Below are 21,677 nucleotides of genomic sequence, written 5' to 3' on the forward strand. Positions count from 1 at the left end.
TTCCCTCTCTCCTTCCCTCTCTCCTTCCCTCTCTCCTTCCCTCTCTCTCTCTTCCAGTATTACCCTTAGTAATTTTGTCAGTGCCCCTATTCCCAAGGATTTCCAGGTGTTTATATGTAATAAACATTTTTATACCTATCTGGCAGAATGAAAAACTGAGATAAAGAGAAATCAAACTTGGTTTATAGTCTCGGTGAGCAAAGAGTTAATCTCAACATAGAACTGATGCTCTGTGGCCTCCGGTGGTGTTTTTATCCCAAGAAAGGAATATAAGCCCTGTAAGAAAATGTTTCTAGTGGATTTCTCTGCTTTTACAATACTTCTGCCTTTCTCTGGTCTTTTCTTTAGGTTACAGGCTTCAGTTAATTTAAAGTAGAAAATTTCATGTACTGTTCTGCTAACAAGAAACGTCCTACTGGATAGTAAACAGCAGCAGAGTTGCAGGTAGAGTAGCTTGGAAGCAACATAAAGCAAGAAACTGCATCTGAAAGAGTTAATGGAACTACCAGCTCGGTGTTGTGCCGGGGCGGTTTGTTTTGACATGGTTCTGCAGCTGGGTTTAAAAATAAAGCCCTCTATTGGGAAAGTCAGGTAGAGGCATATGGCCAGTGCTTGAACCCAACAGTGCAGGGGTGAGCACCCACTCAGCTTTGGAACGCTTGGCTTCTCCATGTGCAGGGGGAAGGCGAGAACAAAAAAAAAAAACCACAATTACTTTCTACCCCTTCACCAAAACTGTTTTTCAAACAGGCTGTTTCCCATCTCGAGTGAACTCTTGTTCCCCTAATGCTGCTTTTACTTTTGAATTACTGCTCTGGTGGTCTTCACTGAGACAACAAAGCTGAACTTTAGGTCTTCACAGAAAAGACTTGTATGTTACAACTGTCCTCATTAGTGCAAATAATGGCAGATCTAGGCCTGGGAAAATAAAAGCCACGGGCCACCTGCTAGTTATCCTGTTCACTCATTCATGCATTTGGCTGGCTGCTGCATTTTATTTTACTTTGGGTCATGTTTGCTTTGCCATGTTTAAAACCTGGGGTAAAGAGACGGATTATGGCACTGACAGTCCAGCTGTAACACCCATTGCTACTAATTGGCCAGCAGCAGGGGACCTTCAGAGCACTCTTTAACATCCTCAGTTCTCTATTTTAGTAAGAGAAGCAATTTGAAAGCCATAAACACAAACACATTCCAGCTTATGTCTCATGGAACCTGTTGGTACCCGCAGTTTTGAAACCAAAGCTCCCAAATGCAAAATCTCAGTAACGCTAAAATCAAAGACCTGCAAGACCAAGCCTAAGCAGTTGCACAGATTTTGTAAAGTGACATTTATTTTTAATTACAGCTGCTCCTTGGTGTATTTCAGTTCACAAATCTGATGAATGAATGTCTTTTAGGACATCACCATATTTTTAAGAATGTTTCCTTTTTTCTCCAACATCGAGGTCTAAAAAACTTCTAGAACATTTTTATAACGCTTGCTTCATGCTGCAGTAATGTGTGTCTTAAATCTAGTGACCATGTAGAGCAATGACAGTATGAACATACTGAGAGAGTTAGTTACTTCCATTCATGCAGAAAAGCTGTGTTCCCTAGAAATACACTTGAATGTTAAGTTTTTCTCTGTGGTTGCTCTGAAATTTTGGCATGCAGGAGTCCAGCAGTAGTAAAGAGAACAAGTGTATTTGTTGAACAAAAACCTGTGTTAGTGCCAGTACAGGGCAACATAGAATGAAAAAGGGATGTTTTCTGCAGGAGTAGAAGTGAGGGTGCAGTAAGAGGGAAGACTGAAAGAGTACAAATTTCCTATTCAAAAGTGTTGTTAAATCAAATGTTTTGATGTAAAGGCTTTTAAAAAATATATTCTTAGTGATTTTGTAACTTGAGCTTGAGCTACTATTTTCTGTTTCTGTTTTCAGTGTTCGGTTCCCATCACTGTAAAAACATTACTTTTTGTATTGTTGCTTGTTGAGTTGCCTTATGTGGAAAGATGGCTACCTTAAAGTCTGCATTTTTAGAGCTCTGTAATTGGCTAAGTAATTGCTTTAGATTGTAAATGAAAAAACTCGTTTATCTGTTGTTTCTCTTAAAAGCAAAAGAAAAAGGTCTGATCAAACTGAAATGATAAAGAAGAACCCTTACAAATAAGAAAACTCCAAATGCACTATTTGATGTCGTTATTTTACTCAAGTTATGTCCAGTTTGCTTTGTAGGAGAGGTTTTCAGTTTTGAGAAGAGATCTGTAATGACTCAGCTTGGTATTAGTTTGGCATTAGAAAAAACCCTGATAGATACCCTTCTGCACTGTGGCTGTTAACTCTGCAGAGTAGCTATTATAAAAGAACTGTTTACAAGAGCCTTGCATAAATTTCCACTCTGTGAACATATACATACATTTTAAAGCAAAATATCTAAGGCAATTATTTGTTATTTCTTAAAAATGCTTGAAAGTATAACTTTCTGTACAATTAATAAACCTCTATTTTATTTGACATATTATTGCAAGAGAATCTAGAGACCAGGTAGTTAGGTAGTTCAAGATTTTTAAGTAATGTTGGATATTGTATAATCATGAAAGCATGAATTGCATACTTGACAATGGGCAATGCAAGTAGGAAATGGGAAAGGTGGGGTAACACAGATAGTGTGCATGCCACTCTTAGCCACTGGGGATCAGTAAAGTACTACTCATTCTCTCAGACCAACATACTTAGAGATGCTTGATAATTGCTTGTCTCTGTCCTGTTCTAGATTGTTGGAACCCTGACCCACACTCACGACCTTCCTTTGCCAGTATCCTAGACCATCTTACTGCCATAGAAGAGTCTGGTTTCTTTGAAATGCCCAAAGATTCCTTCCACTCCCTGCAGGAAGATTGGAAACAAGAGATCCAAGAGATGTTTGATCAGCTCAGAGCCAAAGAAAAGGTAAGGAGAGAACAGTGCTCCCTGCTTGTGCTCTCTGGATTGTAATTTCCCCATTTTATAATTCAAACAGGGATCATTTTTTAGTGCATCCCAGATATAATTTTGACTATGCTTTACTGGAGCTTGTATTAAGTCCCTGAATCAATGGCAGATTATGAATCATGAGAAAAATAAATATCCTCATCCTGAGCTGCTACTCATTCTAATATTGTAGTGAGCTTCCATTATACACTGTGCAACTGCAATGATGAGTTGTCTTTAAATTGTTTAATCATCTGATAACTGTTTCACTTAATTGAGAAACCCAGTGATAACAGGAGATGTTGGAGGGGTAGTTTCAGCATATATACTCTAGTACACATTGCAGTTTTGCTTCTGCCAAATTTGTGTTTTCCAGGTTTTGAGGACAACCAAAGTGCATAGACTATGATAAACATGAGTGCTACCAAGGGAATGGTGTAGTAACTGTTCTAATTGAAGTCCATTTGCACAAAAAGCAGGAAACAAAAATGGTGGCAGGAATAAAAGGAGTGGTGACCATCAGCCTCAAAGAGAAGTGAAAAAGCTGAAGTTTTCTTTAAGCATACTTTCAGAAAGCACAGCTTGCTGCATCTAACTTAAGGTTCTTACAGAGACTGTCTTTACATTCAATGGTAAAAAGTGCAGCAAAATTGCTGAAGTAATATTTTTTTAGGTTCACGATCTCTTGCCTAAAAATAAATTCATAATGAGCCTCCAACTTGATCAGGGCTCTGAGATTGCATTTAGGAGGCAGAGAGAAGAAAAAGATGACTTTGGGTCAGAGGAGAGAAGTCCTACAACAATACCTAAAACATTTCTATTCACCCGTTATGGTAGCTTTTGGGGAAAATAGAATAGCTAATAGACATTTCTCTGCTACTGTTGTCCCATGTTGTAACTGTGTTGGAACAGCTTTTGAAAAACAGAAACTTCAACAGACAAGCAGAAAGCCAAACAGTAGTTACTAGACTGCCCTCAGGTTGAGTACTCTATTCCTCTTTAGTGATGGGGAAATAATTTTATATGCTGTTCACTTAATGAGTAAACAGTACCAAATCTCCCTGGTGGTGAGACAGGTAACAATGCTGTTCTTAAAAAAAATCTGAACTAAAATCTATCTGATTGTATTTTTGAAGTTTAATTTAAATTCTTCAGTTTTTACCTTCTGCACTGGAATTAGCTAGCTGGAGAGAATTATTCTGAGTGCTGAATTCTTTTGTACTTGTGGGGAGAGGAGAGGAGTGCAGGGAGAAGTCTTTTTGAGATTTCAAGGATAGTTTCAGTTGATTCATTTTGTCAGCAAGAGATAGACTGAAAAGTCTGTGTTATGCATCTTTGCCAGGACCATGTCCAGTTGGCTTTTGAATATTTCTAAGTAGGGAGACTCTACAACCTCCCTGGGCAACCTATGCCCACTGTTCAGTAACACTCAATAAAAAAGCATTCAGAGGCAGTCTCCTGTGTTTCGGTGTGTGCCCATTGCCTTTTGTCCTGTCACTGGCACTGCTGAAGAGAGCCTGGCTTTATCTTTTTTCTGCCCTTTCCTCTGGTTTTTACATACACTGATAAGATCCCCCTTTGCCCCACCCAAGCCTTCTTTGTGCTAGGATGAATAGTCCCATCTCTTTCAACCCTTTCTCATAGGAGAGGTGCTCCAGTCTCTTAATCACCTTCATGGCCCTTTGTTGGACTCTGTCTCCGGTATGTCCATGTCTGTCTTGTACTGGAGAGCCTAGAACTTGACACAGGATTTCAGGTGTGGCCTCACAAGTGCTGATGTCCAAATTTTAATACTGGTATGAAGGTCCTAGAATGGCAAGCATAGAAGTCCTTGAGGATTGTTTTTTGCTTTCAGCTGAGCCTTTAAACAATGATGCTAGCAGTGCTGTGAGCACAAGTCATTGCTGCTGTACTTTTAGAACAGGCAATGTTAATCTTAATGCACAGGTCACAAGGTAGCTTTTTATTTCTGCTTTCTTATCTCCCTACAGGAGCTGCGCACATGGGAAGAAGAGCTGACTCGTGCTGCTGTTGAACAGAAGAATCATGAAGAGCTGCTGCGAAGGCGGGAGCAGGAGCTGGCAGAACGAGAGATTGACATCCTGGAAAGGGAGCTCAACATCATCATCCACCAGCTGTGTCAGGAGAAGCCTCGGGTGAAGAAACGCATGGGAAAGTTCAAGAGGAACCGGCTCAAGTTAAAAGATGGCAATCATATCAGCCTACCTTCAGGTTGGTGACAGGTTGTTCTGTGCCAGGTGAAATGGGAGCAACCTGTAGGTTTGGTAGCTCCTTACTACTGATACTTGAGCATTAAAAAGTATTGGATGTACTTAGGGAAAAAACATGCCTCATGGGTTCAGTAAAATAAATTTGATGCTTTTGTGGCTAGCATTGCTCAAAGACCCAAGATGAAGGCCAGAAGTAGATTTGAGATGTTACATGTTTGTTAATCAGTGGCTGTATATGGTCAATGGTTAAAATGCTGGTGTTGCAGTTTAGCATGTTAATATTCAAAATACCAGTTTAATAAAGGATGTGCATAAAAAATGATGGAGGTTCTTGTTCTGGGAATACTTTACATAATGCTGCAGCAGAAACTGTGATGTACTGGATTTCTTGGTGTAAGACCCTAAAAATTACCAAAATACATTCATAGCTATGAGACTATAGCTCTAGATTGCTAGTTCATATATAAACTTGTATTAACACACAAGTGACCTCTAATACCACCCTTCTGGAAGAAATGCTAAATATTAGTGAGGTGTTAGGGAAGTCACTCTTAAGAGCGAAGATGGTGATTTTCAGAAATACTGAATCCTTAGCATTTCTACTGCAGGTTCTGTATGGAGATTCAAATTTGTAAAAGAACAAAAGTGTGGGTTTTGTAAATCACCTAAGACTCATCATTATATCAAGGATGATGGCTTGCACTATATTATTTGTTTTCTAGGAGGTATTGGCTGTTCAGAAGAGCAATTATGCTAAAGTGCATATGTTAACTATGCCTTTCTTTAGGTCTGTAAATGCCTATTTTTGGTGGTGCTTAAGAAACTGAGAGATAGGGTGAAAGGAATTATACAGGAATATACTTGGGCATAAATGTCAGTCAATGGGGTTTGTGTGTGTATGTGTCTTACACATACACTGAGATATATCTCCAAGAGTGTGAGCACACATTTTTGTTCTGAAGTAACAGTGTGTACAAAAGGCAAATTAGCAATTTGCTGTAAAACTTCATTTCTACCTTAATCCTATAAGTTGTACTCTTTGAAAGTTACCATAAAGTATTTCTTTTTCCATATGTTAAAAAAAACTTCAACTGTTTTTCTGCTTTTGTTTTGATTTTTTTTTCTTTTGCTGAACAGATTTTCAGCATAAATTCACTGTGCAGGCTTCTCCAACGATGGATAAAAGGAAAAGCTTGATCAGTAGCTGCTCCAGCCCTCCTGCAAGTCCTACCATTATTCCCAGACTCAGGGCCATACAGTGTAAGGAGCTCAATGTAGTATTGAATTTGGGAAATATGCAGTCTGTCAGCGTGGTAAGATGCCCAGATTCCATATCCAGGACAGGACTGTAAAAGAAAGTACTAAAATGTTTGCCTTGTGCCTTGTATGTATGCATTTAGAGAGCAAAATGAAGTGTGTTGGTGATGGGGGGGAATATCACCTCCTTTGGAGTAGAAACCATACTTACCCAAGTCCTTGAAATAATGCTGTTTGTATAGAAAACACATTCCTGAGGTACAGAGGTTAATTTTTAAAAATGCTAATTTGCAGAGTAGATCTGTGAAACATTATTGAAGTGGATTAAGTTACTGTTGTAAGGAAATAAAAACAAGGGTGCTTGTCATGCAAATAATGTTCCCATAATAAAACAGAATTAGGCAGACATGCATGAATTATGGAAGTCATGTTAGTTAATGTATAGTGTTTGTTTTGGATATCATGACACTTGTGTGTCTAGTATCAAACTGGTGGTTCTAAAGAGAAACCAGTGATGGAATAAAGCTGTAAAGGCTACCTATACTTTGAGGGATTAGGGAATACCTAATTTTGAAGGGATTTGGTTGTTAGATCTGTGTTGATAAATGATCAGAAATACAGGAAAATAATTTTTACTACTATTCCTGTTTTGGCCTATGTTTTATTCTTCATGTTGCCATGGAACCAATTCTTTAATTTGTCTATCTGTTTTTCTTTTCCATTTTCCACTGTTCTTCCCACTTCTGAAGTGACTCCTGCTGAAAGCAGTAAAACGTGGGGGCGAAGCTCAGTCCTTCCAAAGGAGGAAGGAGAGGAAGAAGAGAAGAGAGGCCAGAAGAAAAAGGGGCGCACCTGGGGACCAAGCTCACTTGGTCACAAGGAGCTAGGTGCAGGAGAGGATGGGTAAGAGAGGGCCTGGAGGCAGGCTCATTTCTAGGTTCTGAAAAACTGGTTATGAGCTGGCTCTCGGGATATTTGCCTCTTCTCCTGCAAACACTTTCCTGCTCCCAAACTTATTTCCTGTACCAGAGATGTTAGAGATTCAGATTACAGAACTGCATTCAATCTCTTGCTGGTGACTGATGCTTTCATGGTTTGCTATTATGTTGTTAGGTGTATTTCTAAGCAGTAGGACTTCCTAGCTGAGCAAAACTCTTTCTCTAGTAGGTTTTCTCTATTTTTCAGGCTCAACTTTCTGTAGTTTTGTATCGTATCTGAAAATACTTCTCTCTTACGATTCTCAGATATGCTTTTTCTTATCTTAATTTTTAAATAATAGCATTTATCTGGTAGAGCCAGACAAAATATCTTCAGTCATTTGAAAAGGACATGTACCTTGAGTGAATACATCCTGAAAGTGATCTTTGCAGAGATACAGATTGTACTTCTATTTCTATAGGTTATTGTTCTTTGGCTGCTTTTTTTTTGTGTGTGTGTGTGTGAATTATTTATACCAGGACTGTGCTGGTTTAAAAGTTAACCAGCAAGGGAAAATGAACTCAATTCAAAAGAGAGATTTATAAGTCAGAATAACAATTTATTAAAATAATGCAATAAGTACAATTATACAGACAGGCAATTGGTTTTAACCCACAAAACCCAAATGTATAACCCAGCACCCTGGGGTATGAACAAAAGTGGTGTACCTTGGCCCACCCCTGAGTCCAAAGCAAAGGGAGAGGGGATAAACCTGCTGGTGGGAGAGCTGCTGCAGTCTGGTCAGAAGTGGTGATTGCAGTCCAGTTGAGGGTGGTGGTCTCAGTCTGGTTGAAGGCGGTGGTCTGCAGTCTAGTTGAAGGCAGTGGTCTGCAGTCGTCCTCTGGATCCCATGAGAGGTGGAAAGGTTCCGAGGATCCCAGTTTATATATTCTCCAGTTCAGGCGGGAGTGCCCAGACCCTCCCTCAGAGCAGGGAATTCCATAAAAGGGCATGAGCATGCTCAGTCCCTCCCTCAGAGAGGAGAATTCCATAAAAGGGTATCAGAGCGGGGAATTCCATAAAAGGGCATGAGGACAGGAACATAGGCCTCTACTGACAACAGTTTTTGGGAAATGGCATGGAGGGCCATAGAATACACAGTTTTGGGTTGCACCCATCCAGTGATGAATTGGTCCCAGCCGTTCTAACCAGGACAAGGACTCCAATGGATCATTGCTGAAATGCTGCTTTAAACATAGGAGTATTTTGGTCTTCTAAGGGGTTTGAATGTTTTGTGATTTTTTTCATGGAGTTTGAAGCTTTTTCCCTCTGCTAAATTGATAGTTTGACTCTTGCCATATTTTTAGCAGGGAAAATAAAATAACTGGTTATAATCTTTAACTGTTGCGTGCTCAGGTGTGAAATGCCTGAAAAGCATGTTTGCATAATGCATTACTATTGCAGTTCTCTGCAAGAGAGCCTGGATCTGTTAGAATACGTTCTCTCTCAAATACACTTATGACATGTTGACAGGACAATGTGGAGGAAGGTTCTTTGACTGACGTCTGTGCTTTACCTGTTCTGTAGATGAAGTATAGCATTCTACAGAATTAAAACAAATGTCACACTTTACAATCATTAACTATATAGAAAGGTAGGAGATCACTGAAGCTGGAAGAAGAATACTTTTATCTTGAAATCATGTTCTTAGAATTGTGGGAATAAAGCTCTTCAGTTTTCTGTTCATTACTGTACAGTCTGAAGCACTGATGGCTTTTGGGCACAGACAACTGGAAGGGACTTGATTGCTAACTGTAGTTGCTCATAAGACTATCCTGTTCTCTCTGCAACTGAGATGTTCTGTAGTATTCAGAATCTTTCCTAGGGAGACTCAATACAGCTATTGCATTTTGCAGACTTTGAAACAAGATAGTGTTGCTGAGAGTGCAGTATGGTTAATATGCAGTGAAATACTAATTCTTTCTGAGATCATGCTGGACTGCAAATTTTAATTTAAAGGGAACGAAATTGCAGTAAACATGGAAATGTTTTTGGAGTTGTTTTTCCTCTCCTTCTGCTGAGCACTTTATTTTTTACTTGCAAAAGAAATCAAGATGCCTTGATTTTGAGAGAAAATTTTTAATCTGATTTTTGTAATGGTGCTTTTTATTATTCTGCATTCATAGCTGTTAGTTATCAGCAGAGGTCTTTTGACTGCTGTGGTGTAATAAACAATGGAGGGACCTTACGACTTTTTTTTGTGTTTTAAGGTGCTGTAAAAATGTCACAATTTCTTGTTGCAGGAGGGCTTCAAATCTGTGTAGTTAAGATGGATACATGCATGCTATAATAGAATAATAGAGAATATAGAAGGGGAAAATGGAAACTGCTTGTGAGCATGGTACATTTTCTCACATCCTTTTACTATTTCAGTCTGAAAGCTCTGGTAGAAGGATACAAACAGTGGTCATCCAGTGCACCGAACCTTGGAAAGATCCAGAGAACTGCACCAGCTTTTCCGGGATTCACCAGCTTAGCAGAGATGGGTAAAGGAATTCCTTCAACTTGATACTCTCATTCCCACTTACATTCACATTTGAATAAACTTCTTCTTTGCTGACCTTCACCTGATACTTTACAGCTATGTTTTCATTTTGTTTGGTATCTATTTTTCTTTTATTCTCTGTGAAATGTCCACTTCCTCCTTCTAGATTTTCTTTTTATTCACCTCTCTGCTTGTGCTTGTTATCTGTCAAGTTAATAAGCTTCTGTTAATTCTCCTCTAGCTCCATGTTATCTCTGAGCTTCTTTCCTGTATATTGATATTTAGATGTGCAGCATGGTTACACCTTCACTTGCAAGGAACAACCCTTATAATTTTCCTACCTTTTGCTCCTCACTCACAAACATATAACTTTAGTCTAGAAGTAACTGAGGTGCAGGTTGCTTCTGAAATGCTATTCTGCAATTAATCCCAAATAGATTAATGCATCCGCTTTGATAGTGCTTCCAGGTATTTGTCTCATCCTATCTGCTTTGGAGACAATAACGTGTGTGATTATTTGGCAGTTGATGAATGATGCTTGTGAGGAGAACAGTTGCATTTTTTGAGGAGAAGCTTGTATTCATGAATATTTGTAAGACAGTGAAATTTGCTAGTGAAAATGTTACATCAACACAAAGTCTATTTTCATTTGCTTTCCAGATGATGAAGACAGCGAATGTCTTAATGGAGAGGACAAAGTGCACCCTTCACCTGTGCACAATCAGTCATACCTCTGCATCCCATTTCAGAAGAATGAAGACTGGGATGGCCCTTCTAGTGATGCCAATGAGGAGTCTACCCCTGTAAACTCTGCTACTAGTACCCCACAGCTGACACCCACCAACAGCCTCAAACGTACTGGCTCCCACCACAAGCGATGTGAGGTTGCACTGCTTGGCTGTGGAGCAGTGCTGGCTGCTGCAGGCCTGGGTTTTGATCTGTTAGAAGCAGGGAAGTGTCAGCTGCTGATTGAGGAGGAGCCGGAGGTGCCCAAGGAAGAGAAGAAGAAGCGTGACAGCATTTTTCAGCGAGCTGGACGCCCACGCAGGAGCACCAGTCCACCTTCCCGGAAGATCTTCAAGAAGGAGGATCCCATGTTGTTGCTAGGCGAGCCATCCACATCCCTTACCCTTCTTTCCCTGTCCTCCATTTCCGAATGTAATTCCACCCGGTCCCTGCTGCGCTCAGACAGTGATGAGATTGTGGTATATGAAATGCCTGTCAGCCCAGTGACAGTCAAGGCTCCTTTGCCAGCCATTACCAACCCACTAGTCAATGTCCAGATCGAGAGGTTCAAACAAGACCCCAACCAGTCCCTGACTCCCACACATGTGACGGTCTCTTCCCACACCCAGCAAAGCGGGCACAGGCGCACACCTTCTGATGGGGCCATCAAAGGGAGTGGACTAATTGTCAACGGGTGCCCAACCAGTGGATGCCCTTCCAGTAGCTGTTTAACTGGAGCACTGGGAGCAGGTAGGTTTTCAGCCATCTTCCTTTTCCTCTTCAGAATAAAGACATAAACAGTATAATTACTTGTTGCTTATACAGCATCACTGTGATGACCAGCCCACAAGAATTGCTTATGGATGCTGTCTTTACACAAATAGTTAACAGAATAATGCAGTAATGGTTTCTGTTCCAGTGTCTCTGAGCTAAGGAACTCTTTGCTCCCCTGTGCTGTAAGGCAGAGCATAGTATTGTTTCTTAGACAAAAATGGTGCCAAAGTACAAATACTGCACGTTTTTAACAGTTCCTTGGGGTTCCATCTTCATTGCCTTTATACACTTGTTTGTAGTTCAAAGTAAATTCTGGTCTTTAAGGCGGTGAAAACGGGATCTCTAAAACAGTTGGTGGTTGTGCCACTGTTGCTCTTATTCCTTTGCAAATAAGAGGGGTCTTTCTGGATAGGTAGTTCTCAGTGTTGCAGTCTTTAAAAGTAGCTGTGACTTCATAACTTAAAAAATATTTTCTTGTGTTCTTGCCCTAGTAATTCAGAGAAAAAAAAAAGGACTAGAATAATAAATTAAAATTTTATTTAATTAGATCTTTTCCCAATGGTAAAACAGAATGTGAGGTTGTATTTTGAATGGAAGTCTGCAGTAAAATGTGGGTTAATGCAGTTGAGAATTCTCATTAAAATGGTAAAAGTTATGTTGTGTTTATAAAAAAAATCAAGCAAACACCATCCCCCACCCCGAAACAAAAACAAATCAGGAAGCATCTGCAGTAGGTAGTGTTAGGTGGCTTCAGGCAGTTGGTCCTGCTTGTGATAAATGGATGTTGTGTATCATGCTGTGCGTCTCCCTGATCCACTGAAGCTGTTAGTGGGTAATGTGCCTTCTGAAGGATTTGGAGAGTTCTCCCCTCTGGTAGGAGGTCAAATCCACACTCTCCAGTCAGAAAATTGAAGAAAGCAAATGAGAGGATGAACAAAACTTGGTGCTTGTGCTAGGTCAGTGAAACAAGTGTCTTGAAATTTGTTGAGAACAGTGTAGGAATAAAGAAGCGAGTTACTTCAGATTGGCATCATCTTGAAGAAATGGAGTTTGTAGATTCTGAGTGGAGGCTTTCTGCTTTGAAAATGTTTTTGCACTGTACATACAATAAACCAAGATCTGTTGTAACAGTGACATCTAACATGTTTCCCTCTTCTCTTACATTGTCTGGTTTGGATAGGTGTATTAAAAACACCTAGTCCAAGTAGAGATCCCACTGAGGTCCCTCGCCTGCCAGACCCCAACCTTGTTTTTCCTCCTACCCCGAGACGATGGAATGCACAGCAGGATCCCACACTGGAAAGACCCAAGACATTGGAGTTCCTGCCCCGGCCACGTCCTGCAGCCAGTCGGCAGCGGCTTGATCCCTGGTGGTTTGTGTCACCCAGCAATGCCAAGGGTGAATCTTCTGCCAACAGTTCAAGTACTGATACTCCAAGCAATCTGGACTCTTGTTTTGCTAGTAGCAGTAGCACTGTAGAAGAGAGACCTGGACTGCCTGCGCTGCTTCCTTTCCAGGTGGGTCCTCCTGTAGAGGAGCGGACACTGTTGGACATGGATGCTGAGGGGCAGAGCCAGGACAGCACCATTCCGCTATGCAGAAGTGAACTTAACACACACAAAGCTGCAGCATATGAACTCAAGCAAGAATTCTGGTCTTAATATGAAACCAATGGGGACAGTGAGCCCCTCTAAATTCAATCCTACTTTTTGCACTGAGAATGCACTTTGAAGACAGATGAGATGGAGGGATGCTACAGAGATCATATGGTGCTGCCTCTGCTGAAGATGCATTGTTGACTGCCTGATTTTTGTCTGCAGTTGGGTGAAACTTGGCAACTCTGAGCTGCTGACTTTTGCTGTGGGGTTTTTCTGTAGTCTTCCCTGCCCTCTTATTGCAGTTTGAATCTGCAATGAGCTAAAATTATCATATCAAAGCCTTTTGTTACTGACCTTGTAGGATTTGGCACTTGCAGTAAATATATTGGTATCTATGCTGGTATTAATCAGTATTTTCAAAACTCAAATATTACACAATAGCAGACATCAGTGTTTGATGTTTTCCCAAGGAATCCAGGACAGAAACAATTAATTATCTAGAGACTACCTTCTCTGAAATATATTCAGATCATTAGACAGGCCTGGGAATCAACATACCCCCACTGAAAGAGGAGAAGTAGCTATCTTAAGGCTTGTTTGTCCTCTTTTGCTTATCTGATAGTGTGTGGTAGAACAGATTGCAGGGGAAGGGCATGGCATCTCCACTGATGGAGGTCTTTGAGAACAGGCGAAGCAGATGAAACAAGTAGGTGTAGTTGATCTTGGCTTCAAGGTAGGTTAGATGAACTTCAGTGGTATCTTGAGGTCCCTCTCAGCCCTGTTTTTCTATGACCCAGTGCTTTCAAGAAGATGAAGGCTTATGGTATGACTGTTTATCTTGCTTTTTTATTTCAAATTTGGTTCCATCTGTCCCTTTTTTCCTACCACCTGTTTCTCAGGCTATAGTGAAGTTGCCTCAGCTTTGGGAAGGGATTTAGCAGGAACTCTTTCTTTAAAGCTGTGTTGACTTGCAGAAGTAAATTGCATGTTCCCAAATTTATCTTCCTGGTTTTTGTCCTTTCTTACACTTTTTAGGAGTGACCCATGAAACCCAAGACTGTTCTTATGCACACTGGTACTTGTTTAAGGCTATTTTAAAATGAGGCTTGTTAGTAGTTGGATTGTGCAAACAGGAATCAGAACATCTGGATTCTGTTTTATTTTGTCACTGATTCACTGTGTGACCCTGGGCAAATAATGTAACCTCTGTGCCTGAATTTCCCCATCTGTAAATAATAGGAATAATACCTACCTCACAAAGGGAGGGGTTGGGACATATGTAATAGTCCTTTGAGATCTTCGAGTGAAAGGCCCTGTAGACATGTAAAACTTTATTCTTGTTCAAATATGTAAAAAACTAAATCAGGAGCAAGAACAGACCCCTGTCTTGAAGGAGGAAGTTACACAAATAGGGTGTGCCTATGCTCACAGTTTTCTGTACAAAGACTTCCAAATGTGTCTGTGCCACTACAGGTATAACTTAGTGGCTGTAATGAGAGCTTCACGCTTCCCCCGGTTCAGCATTATAAATAAGAGATGTAGCCTTTATATCACTGTAATAGGGTAGTCTGCTTTATCGCAGGTTAAGCGTATCTGTTCACTCTTTTTGTACAGATCTGTGCTCATTTTGATAATCTGCTGACCATTCGGTTGCAAATAATTTATTTGACAGTGACACCAATGCAGTGCTCAGCCTGTTGGGGCAGTCCAGTCCTGGTGTGAAAGCAGTGTAGCCAAATACTTCCTGCAGCTGTCAGCACAGAGAACCTGTGTGTTGAGGTGTTTGTAATCGGATTTTAAAAACCAGCATGCGAGGAAGAAGTGTACATAAGGTTTTTTAGTTCTGTTTGAGGACTGAAACTAGCATGTTGCCGTTAATCAAGTGCACCTTTTTTTCAAGCGAGTACAGTATGTTTTTGTGTAGAAAGGTCACATATTTCTTATTTATCACATTCCATGAAAAATTCTTAATGGCAGAATTACTTTCTGCCACCCTCGCCATTAAATGCTCCAGAGCTAGCTTTAATTGTGCTATACGAGGTGCTGAAGTTGGATAGATTGTGTAGACAAGGTGTTGTGATGTGCAACTAAGACACTTGAAAACTTACATTTCTGACTATTTTGTTAAATGTAGAACTTTAGCATTATTGATTTCTTAAGCATTCATAGTTTTGCTTTCCATTTCTGAAAAATCAGTCTGTGATCCAGAGACTAACAAAAAGGCAAAACCCATCCAACAGATGATTAATTTTGATTGTGCTATAAACGAAGCTCAAGGAAATATCAGTGAGAGGCTGTGTCAGAGGGACTAAAAAGAAAGGTATTAAAACAGTCCCTTATTCAAAGTCTGCCTTACCATCTTAAAAAGTCTGAAACAAAACAAGGTCAACTGTTCTGAAATGTAATGTTTTCTATCCAAAAAGTATCATTATAAATGTCATAGGTAGTATCATGTGCTCTGCAAAGGCATCACCTGGAATAGCCCCATTTGAACAGAAATCTTTAAAATCCATTTACTTGCCCGAAATGGAAGGCCACCTTTTTAGGTCATATTGTTTTAACTCAGCCTGCTAAACTTTCTGATAGTTGACCAGTAAGTTCACAGGTAAACTCTAAGGTTTCAGTCAAGTTCCCATCAATCAAGACAGCTGGAAAGGCAAGTTGTTCTGTCACCTTTTTTGCTTAAGAAAGTTGAGGATGACGTATCAAAACCTCCTTGCCACTCTCTGCCTTTTAGATAATCACTTGGTGAAAGTGGTGTGTAGCTGAATGATGAGAAGTATTTTGCTCCAAAGAGCATCTTCACTAATGCCAAATGGACCCTTCTTTGATGCAGTTATCTTCATTGAATCTAGCATGTGAATTAGCCGCAGGTAGTCTTTGAGTATCAACCCATAAGCTGTCCTTAGGTGATTAACCTGAGGGATCAGGCAAGAGAAGACTGTTGTGGAACCAAGACTATTGACTTTAGTAGGTGGTGGGGTGTTCTCTGACAGGCAGAGGGAGCTCTCAAGGCAAAGAGCTTTGCCTTATGAATCCCAAAACCTCTCCCTATATCCATCTGTCCCGTCCTGGCTTGAATTCTCTTCTTTCTTAATCTGTTGGTGTTTTTCCTTCCCACTTGTGTGAGGTGAGGTGTTCCACATCTCCAAAGGAATGCTCCACTGTAGTCCACTAGATAGTGAGAAGATGTGAGCCTGTCAGCTCACAAATCTGTTTTCCTACTGGCTACTATTACTTCCATTTTTCAGGGAGATAAAAGTTTCAGAATATTGTTCATTGACGTACTTTTCTAGGAGTATTCCTGAAGAAAATAGTGAAAATATTACTTTAAAAAATTCTAATAAATGTATTGTTTCCTAAGTAGCTGAATAAGTTGCACTTTTTTTTTCTGAGAAAATGAGAAAAAGATAACATGAGAGCACAAAATCACTGAGCAGTCTAAAACATAATGACAAAAGAATGGAGTAAAGGGTGTCTAATTACAGGCCTTACAAGGAGGAAGGCACAAGTAGTAGTGAGATTGTACCTGAGAGAAATGTTTGTGGTCTAGAAATATATTTGTGCTTTTGTTTAGTCAGCTGGCAGTATGTCTCGCTAATTTATGTAATTGATATGCTAAAAGTTTGTTGGCCCTTCAAAATATGCTATCCTTGTAGCCTGTTTGGTTTTCCTGTAAAACTGGCGGGAAAGCACAGACATAACAACCAGTGCAAAAAAAAGGATGAATTTTTTTATAAATTTCTACTGGTTTCACAGAAATTGTGTGTGGGACAAGTAGAGAGAAGAAAGCTTTTGTGTCAAAACCAAGGTGATTAAATAGTTACGGATTTTTTTCTAATACTGTTGCTTCTTATGGACTGCACAATGCTGTGTTTTACCAGCAAGCAGGTCTTGATCTCCTTTCAGTCCTTTTCAGAGGTGCAGATGTAACCTTTTATAGGTATTTTCTTTCCAGATTAGTATTGCAGTGGGTTGATATTCATTATGAGGCAGGGAACCTCAGTGAAAATACTCTTTTTGTAATTGTTTTCTAACAAAATGAGTATTTTTAAAGTGAATATTTCGTTGTTGATGTGGAAAGGCCTGTTCTGGCTTGGCATGTTTTTATGATGAAGTATTTTTCTGTACCTCTAGGAATGGGAGTAGTTGCCTTCCTCTTCATAGCATGCTGTTATCTTAAGACTTTGTGGACAATACTGCATAGAGATGTTGCTTCGATATGTCACGAAACTGGATACCTCTCATTCTGTTGAAGGTGAGGCAGTAATGGTCGAGTAAAAAAAGGTCTTTGCCAGCTGGAGTGTTCTGTTAAATAGAACATGACAGGAAACCTCTCGAGTCACCTTTCTACCTTGAGCTTAACTTTTATTTGAAATTTAATTAATCTCTGTGGGATGAACATGGGAGCTGGAGTCCCTTTAGATGTATGGAACCAAACCCAATATTGTATCCCAAAATTCAGTGACAGCCTGTTACTTTTGTAAGTAATTTTAAGCTAATATTAATGGGTTTGTTTCTTGTGGATTTTTTTGAAATCTTTCTTCTTGGAAAAAGTGCTTATTGCTTTCTAACCTTTTCCATCATTTTAGAAATGTTCTCAAGAACTCTTACGAATTCTGTGGCGAATAAGGAGGTTTATATCTTTCACAGTGATTTAGGCCTTCCTTTTGGCTTTGCTTTTTTTGGTATGAAACGAGGACATCTATATTTGGAAACTAAGATTTCTGATCCTTATCCTGTCACTGCAGATCAGTTTCTTAGTTTCCATGCTTTTAACTCACTTAAGACTAAAATTTGGGTAAAACTGGACAGGAAGAGTGAGGGGATAGACGTGTTTTAAAACGTATTTGCAAACAAGCAATAAGAACACCAAATATGATAACCAAAATATACTCATGCTGTCACAGAGCATAACTTTCAGACTTCATAAACCTTTGGATGATTTTATAATTAAGGTATCTTTAGGAAAGAATGCCTTCCTATGTTTTTCTGTTACATTTACTATTTTAAGATTAGAGTATGATTAAGATTAGAATATGGTGGTTTTCACAGTATAGTAGCTAGCTGGACAGAAGTGATCTTTAGCCAGATTTGTACCTCTGATTTTTTTCCTCTATTTTCAATCAAGTTTGTGGTTTAAATTTTTTCTTTTTTGTGTGTGTTTAACAAACAATACAGTCTTCTTAAGAACTTACGTTTTATTGTTTCCTTAGCCTTACTTTCACGGTTTCGTGAGGCAATATGGAAATGAACTCATGGCTTCTTCTGCTGCTCCCTCTATTGAACACCCTAGTAGAAAGTCACGTGCTGCAGTTAAGATGTGCATTTGCTTTTGGTTTTTCCCGTGCTGAGTTTTTTAAGCAGCTTTGCTGCTGGTCAGAGATGAACACAACTTCTGAAATTACCTATATCAACTTTATTTTTGTGTGTCGAAAGTAGTCACTCCCAGGCTAATGAGGTATGTGTGCTTGATTAAAAAGTAGTTTGCCACTGGTGACTGGATGATGGATCTGATGTAGCTACCACAATTATTATTATTCCTCTCTAACAAGGATCTCTCTTTTTGCAACTAGAAAGTCTTCAGCGCTTCATCAGTGTTTGTACACAAGAAATACCTTTTGACTTCATCTGTACATGAGTGAAAAACCTCTTACTTTTCCTGACCAGGAACACAATTTTCCCACTAAGAATGGCTTCTTGGACTCTGTGTTTTTGTTTATTTTCTGTTTGCTTGGGAATGTTGATTATTTTTGGTTTGTATTTTAAACCTATGAAATATATACATGTCTTAGGTGCGTCCTGTATTCGTAGGTGCTTCCATCTCATATGTTCCTTGCTAGGAGCTGAGGTTTTTTGGAGGGAACTCCTGGTTGTAGCTTTCAGTACTGTGTTGTTCATCACACACCAGGCCAAATACCAGCACAGTGTTCATATCTTCCCAATTAGAGATGTGCCCACACCCCTGTGTCAAGGCATGCGCTATCACTGGCTCTCAGTATCTCTCTGTTAGAATTTTGCCCCCACCCAATCTTTACTGGTTATTTATTCTTGTTACCCAAGTAACAAGCCTGAGACAGAAGACAATACATATTTTAGGTGTGCTTTGACTTAAAAGGTTTCTGAGCTAGAAGCATAAGATACAACTGGGTGAAGTGAAAGTGGAAGTTGGCAGGAAATAGCAAATAAGAGTGAAATTATCCTTCTTAATGTAAGTCAGAGAACAGAGGGATACTAGCTGCTTGGTAATCTGTTGGCATCATAGGTCCCAAAGAAGAATTTGAGGAATATGTAGTTACTTAATTTCATAGAATGGTTTGGGTTGGAAGGGACCTTAGAGATCATCTAGTTCCAGTCCCTCTGCTATGGTCAGGAACACCTTCAATTAGACTAGTTCCTCAAAGCCCCATCCAACTCATCCAGTTTCTGGTTGGTTTGTTGTATTTTACCCTGAACTACCTCATTTGTAGAGATAGAATGGGAAGAAAGTTCAAGTTTTGGTAAGAATTGCTCTAAGTAAGCAATTGAGGCTGGAATGAGATGGGAGGGCCAAACACTGTGTTTGGCTCTTTGACATGCAAATTTCTGATGGAAAAATAAAACCAACCATTTGGTTTATTAAGTTAAGATTATACTTTCTTTAAATATTGGTGTCTCCAAAATAGACAATAAAGGACAAGGCAGGGCATTTTTCTTGATGATTTTTGATCTGTGGAAGAGTTGATTGTCCACAGACCAAAAGGTGGTGATTTCATATTGGTGACTACTGTTTTTAAAAGCAACAGTCTGTTTTTTCAAAACAGATTTTTTTTTTAATGATCTCATGTGCTCTTAAAGTGGACCTACATATGATCCTGATTGTTTTCCTGTATTTGCAGTGCTGTTTTCCTAATGTATCAGCTCCTAATACAGTCCTTACTGTATCTGAATGCTAATAATGTGCAGACAGACCAATATAGCTAATATTAAGAAACTATGACACATTTTTAGTGTGCAGTGTAGTGGATTCATGAGCTCAGCTTGAAGTGGGCTTCTGTTAGGTCTGTAGCTGGTGGGTCGGATGGATGCACAACTAGCAAAAGAGGGCTTAGAACAAATCTGCAGGAGGAATGCCAAAGTTTTATTTGCTTAAAATAAGCAATTTGAAAAGTAATCATGGCGGGGGAAAAGGCCCTTCATTATTACGAAATACTTTTGGCTGAAACATAAGACCAGAATAATGCATTTTAAGTATACTATTTCAGAGTGATTGATACTGTCTCCCTGATCTACCTTGATTGTTTCAATTCAGCATTTTTTCAAGAACAGATGTTGAGGTTGGATAAAACTAACCTCCTTGTCTTGGAGAGATATATGTGTCTGAAAAAAAGAAATATTGTTCTAGGCGTGTGCTGATGCTTTTGTGTCTCGCGGTCTTGGCAGGAGAGGTTATAATGGAGCAGGAAGACATGCTGGTGTTTTTCCAAGCTTCGTTGATAAGAATGCTGCTAACAGCAGTTAAGTTTCAGAACAAACGTAACCTCTGATTGCTGTTTGGCATAGCTCAGTTGCACACTGAGCTTCTTGAGTCTATTCCTTGGGTTCTTCTGGAATTTGTGAATGTGGCCACTTCTCAGTTTGCGTAATGTCTTTACTCCCAGGCCTGGTCAGTGTCACAAAATGAGTTGTCACTGTCGACTGCCCAGATATTCACCTTAGGCTTGTTCTTCTGTCTTGCATGCTTTAGTGAGCAGCTCTTACAATGTCAACAGGGTTAGCATTTCTATCTGAACAGAGCAGCTAATATCTCTTTTCACATTGCATCTCAAGCAGTTGTTACTCCATCAGTTGCTCTGTTTTCAAGGTTATCTTGATAACATCCAGATACCCTAGTCTGTAAAGAATAAAGCCACAGAAAAAAAAAAAAAAGAAAAAAGAATTAAAAAAGAAAGCATACTAGTGAGTGTTTGCCAGTTGAACTGGTTGAGTTTGGCCAGTGCTCTTTGCAGAGAGTAGAATCCATTCTTGTGCAACATAGGTCTCTTTGGGGGATGTCTAGGTTCAAACTGGAGAATATACCTAGATCCACTTAAAGTCACCAGTGCCCATCGTGTTTGGCAGTTATAAGAAACCAAATAAAACCAAGGGCATCTAGTAGGAAAAGTTCATATTTAGGGTAACTACTTTTCAAGTTAAAAGGAAAGAGGCCTCAATTCAGAAAGCTCTTCATCACATACTTAAAAAATCACTGAAGTCAGTGGAATGTGTTTGTGGGTCAAAATGCACAAGACCTCAGTTCAGCAAAGCTCTTTAAATTGGGGGGTTGTCCTGGTGAAGGACCAGGCTCTTTACTGTGATTGTCAGAGGAAAGAGTCAGTTAACTTGAGGAAAGAGTTCCTCAACAAACCTCTGGGTAAATGCTAGTTTGACTGCTGATTCTTGTGGCCTTTCCATGACTGCACATGCCATGCCTGTTTGACTGCTAATTCTTACCATAAGCAGGGTAAGCTTTGAGAATGTTTTCTGACACAGGATGAAAGAGCAACAACTTCTGCATTTGCAGATTGCTATCTGTAAAGGGGCAGTAAGTGGTGACTGGAGGTTGTGTGTGCAAATGACAGTTTAACCTGGGGCCTTTCCTCAGGTGTTTCTTCTCATTTTCAAAATGTATCCCTCCAGGCTGGTGAACAGACCTGA

The 21,677-nt window shown here is 39.7% G+C and overlaps 1 protein-coding gene across 5 annotated transcripts in view; it reads left to right on the forward strand.

The window, feature by feature from the left end:
- Positions 1–21,677, forward strand: part of MAP3K9 (mitogen-activated protein kinase kinase kinase 9) — a 132,938-nt gene that overhangs the window by 35,365 nt on the left and 75,896 nt on the right. Inside the window, exons 5-12 of one of the 5 annotated variants that reach the window (XR_003538127.1) lie at positions 2,755–2,930; positions 4,943–5,183; positions 6,320–6,442; positions 7,189–7,342; positions 9,791–9,903; positions 10,563–11,378; positions 12,583–13,377; positions 17,139–17,249. Coding sequence is in view for 4 of the 5 variants with exons in the window: in XM_027707583.1 (XP_027563384.1) it covers positions 2,755–2,930; positions 4,943–5,183; positions 6,320–6,442; positions 7,189–7,342; positions 9,791–9,903; positions 10,563–11,378; positions 12,583–12,920; positions 17,139–17,150 (1,973 nt within the window). In the remaining variant the exon portion in view is untranslated. Of the gene's footprint in view, positions 1–2,754; positions 2,931–4,942; positions 5,184–6,319; positions 6,443–7,188; positions 7,343–9,790; positions 9,904–10,562; positions 11,379–12,582; positions 13,378–17,138; positions 20,196–21,677 lie in introns of those variants that run through there. The other 4 variants (XM_027707602.1, XM_027707583.1, XM_027707596.1 and 1 more) reach the window with 4 other exon arrangements.

The sequence above is a fragment of the Neopelma chrysocephalum genome, unplaced genomic scaffold (assembly GCF_003984885.1).
Source record: "Neopelma chrysocephalum unplaced genomic scaffold, ASM398488v2 Primary Assembly neopelma1_24, whole genome shotgun sequence".
NCBI classification, from domain to species: Eukaryota; Metazoa; Chordata; class Aves; order Passeriformes; family Pipridae; genus Neopelma; species Neopelma chrysocephalum.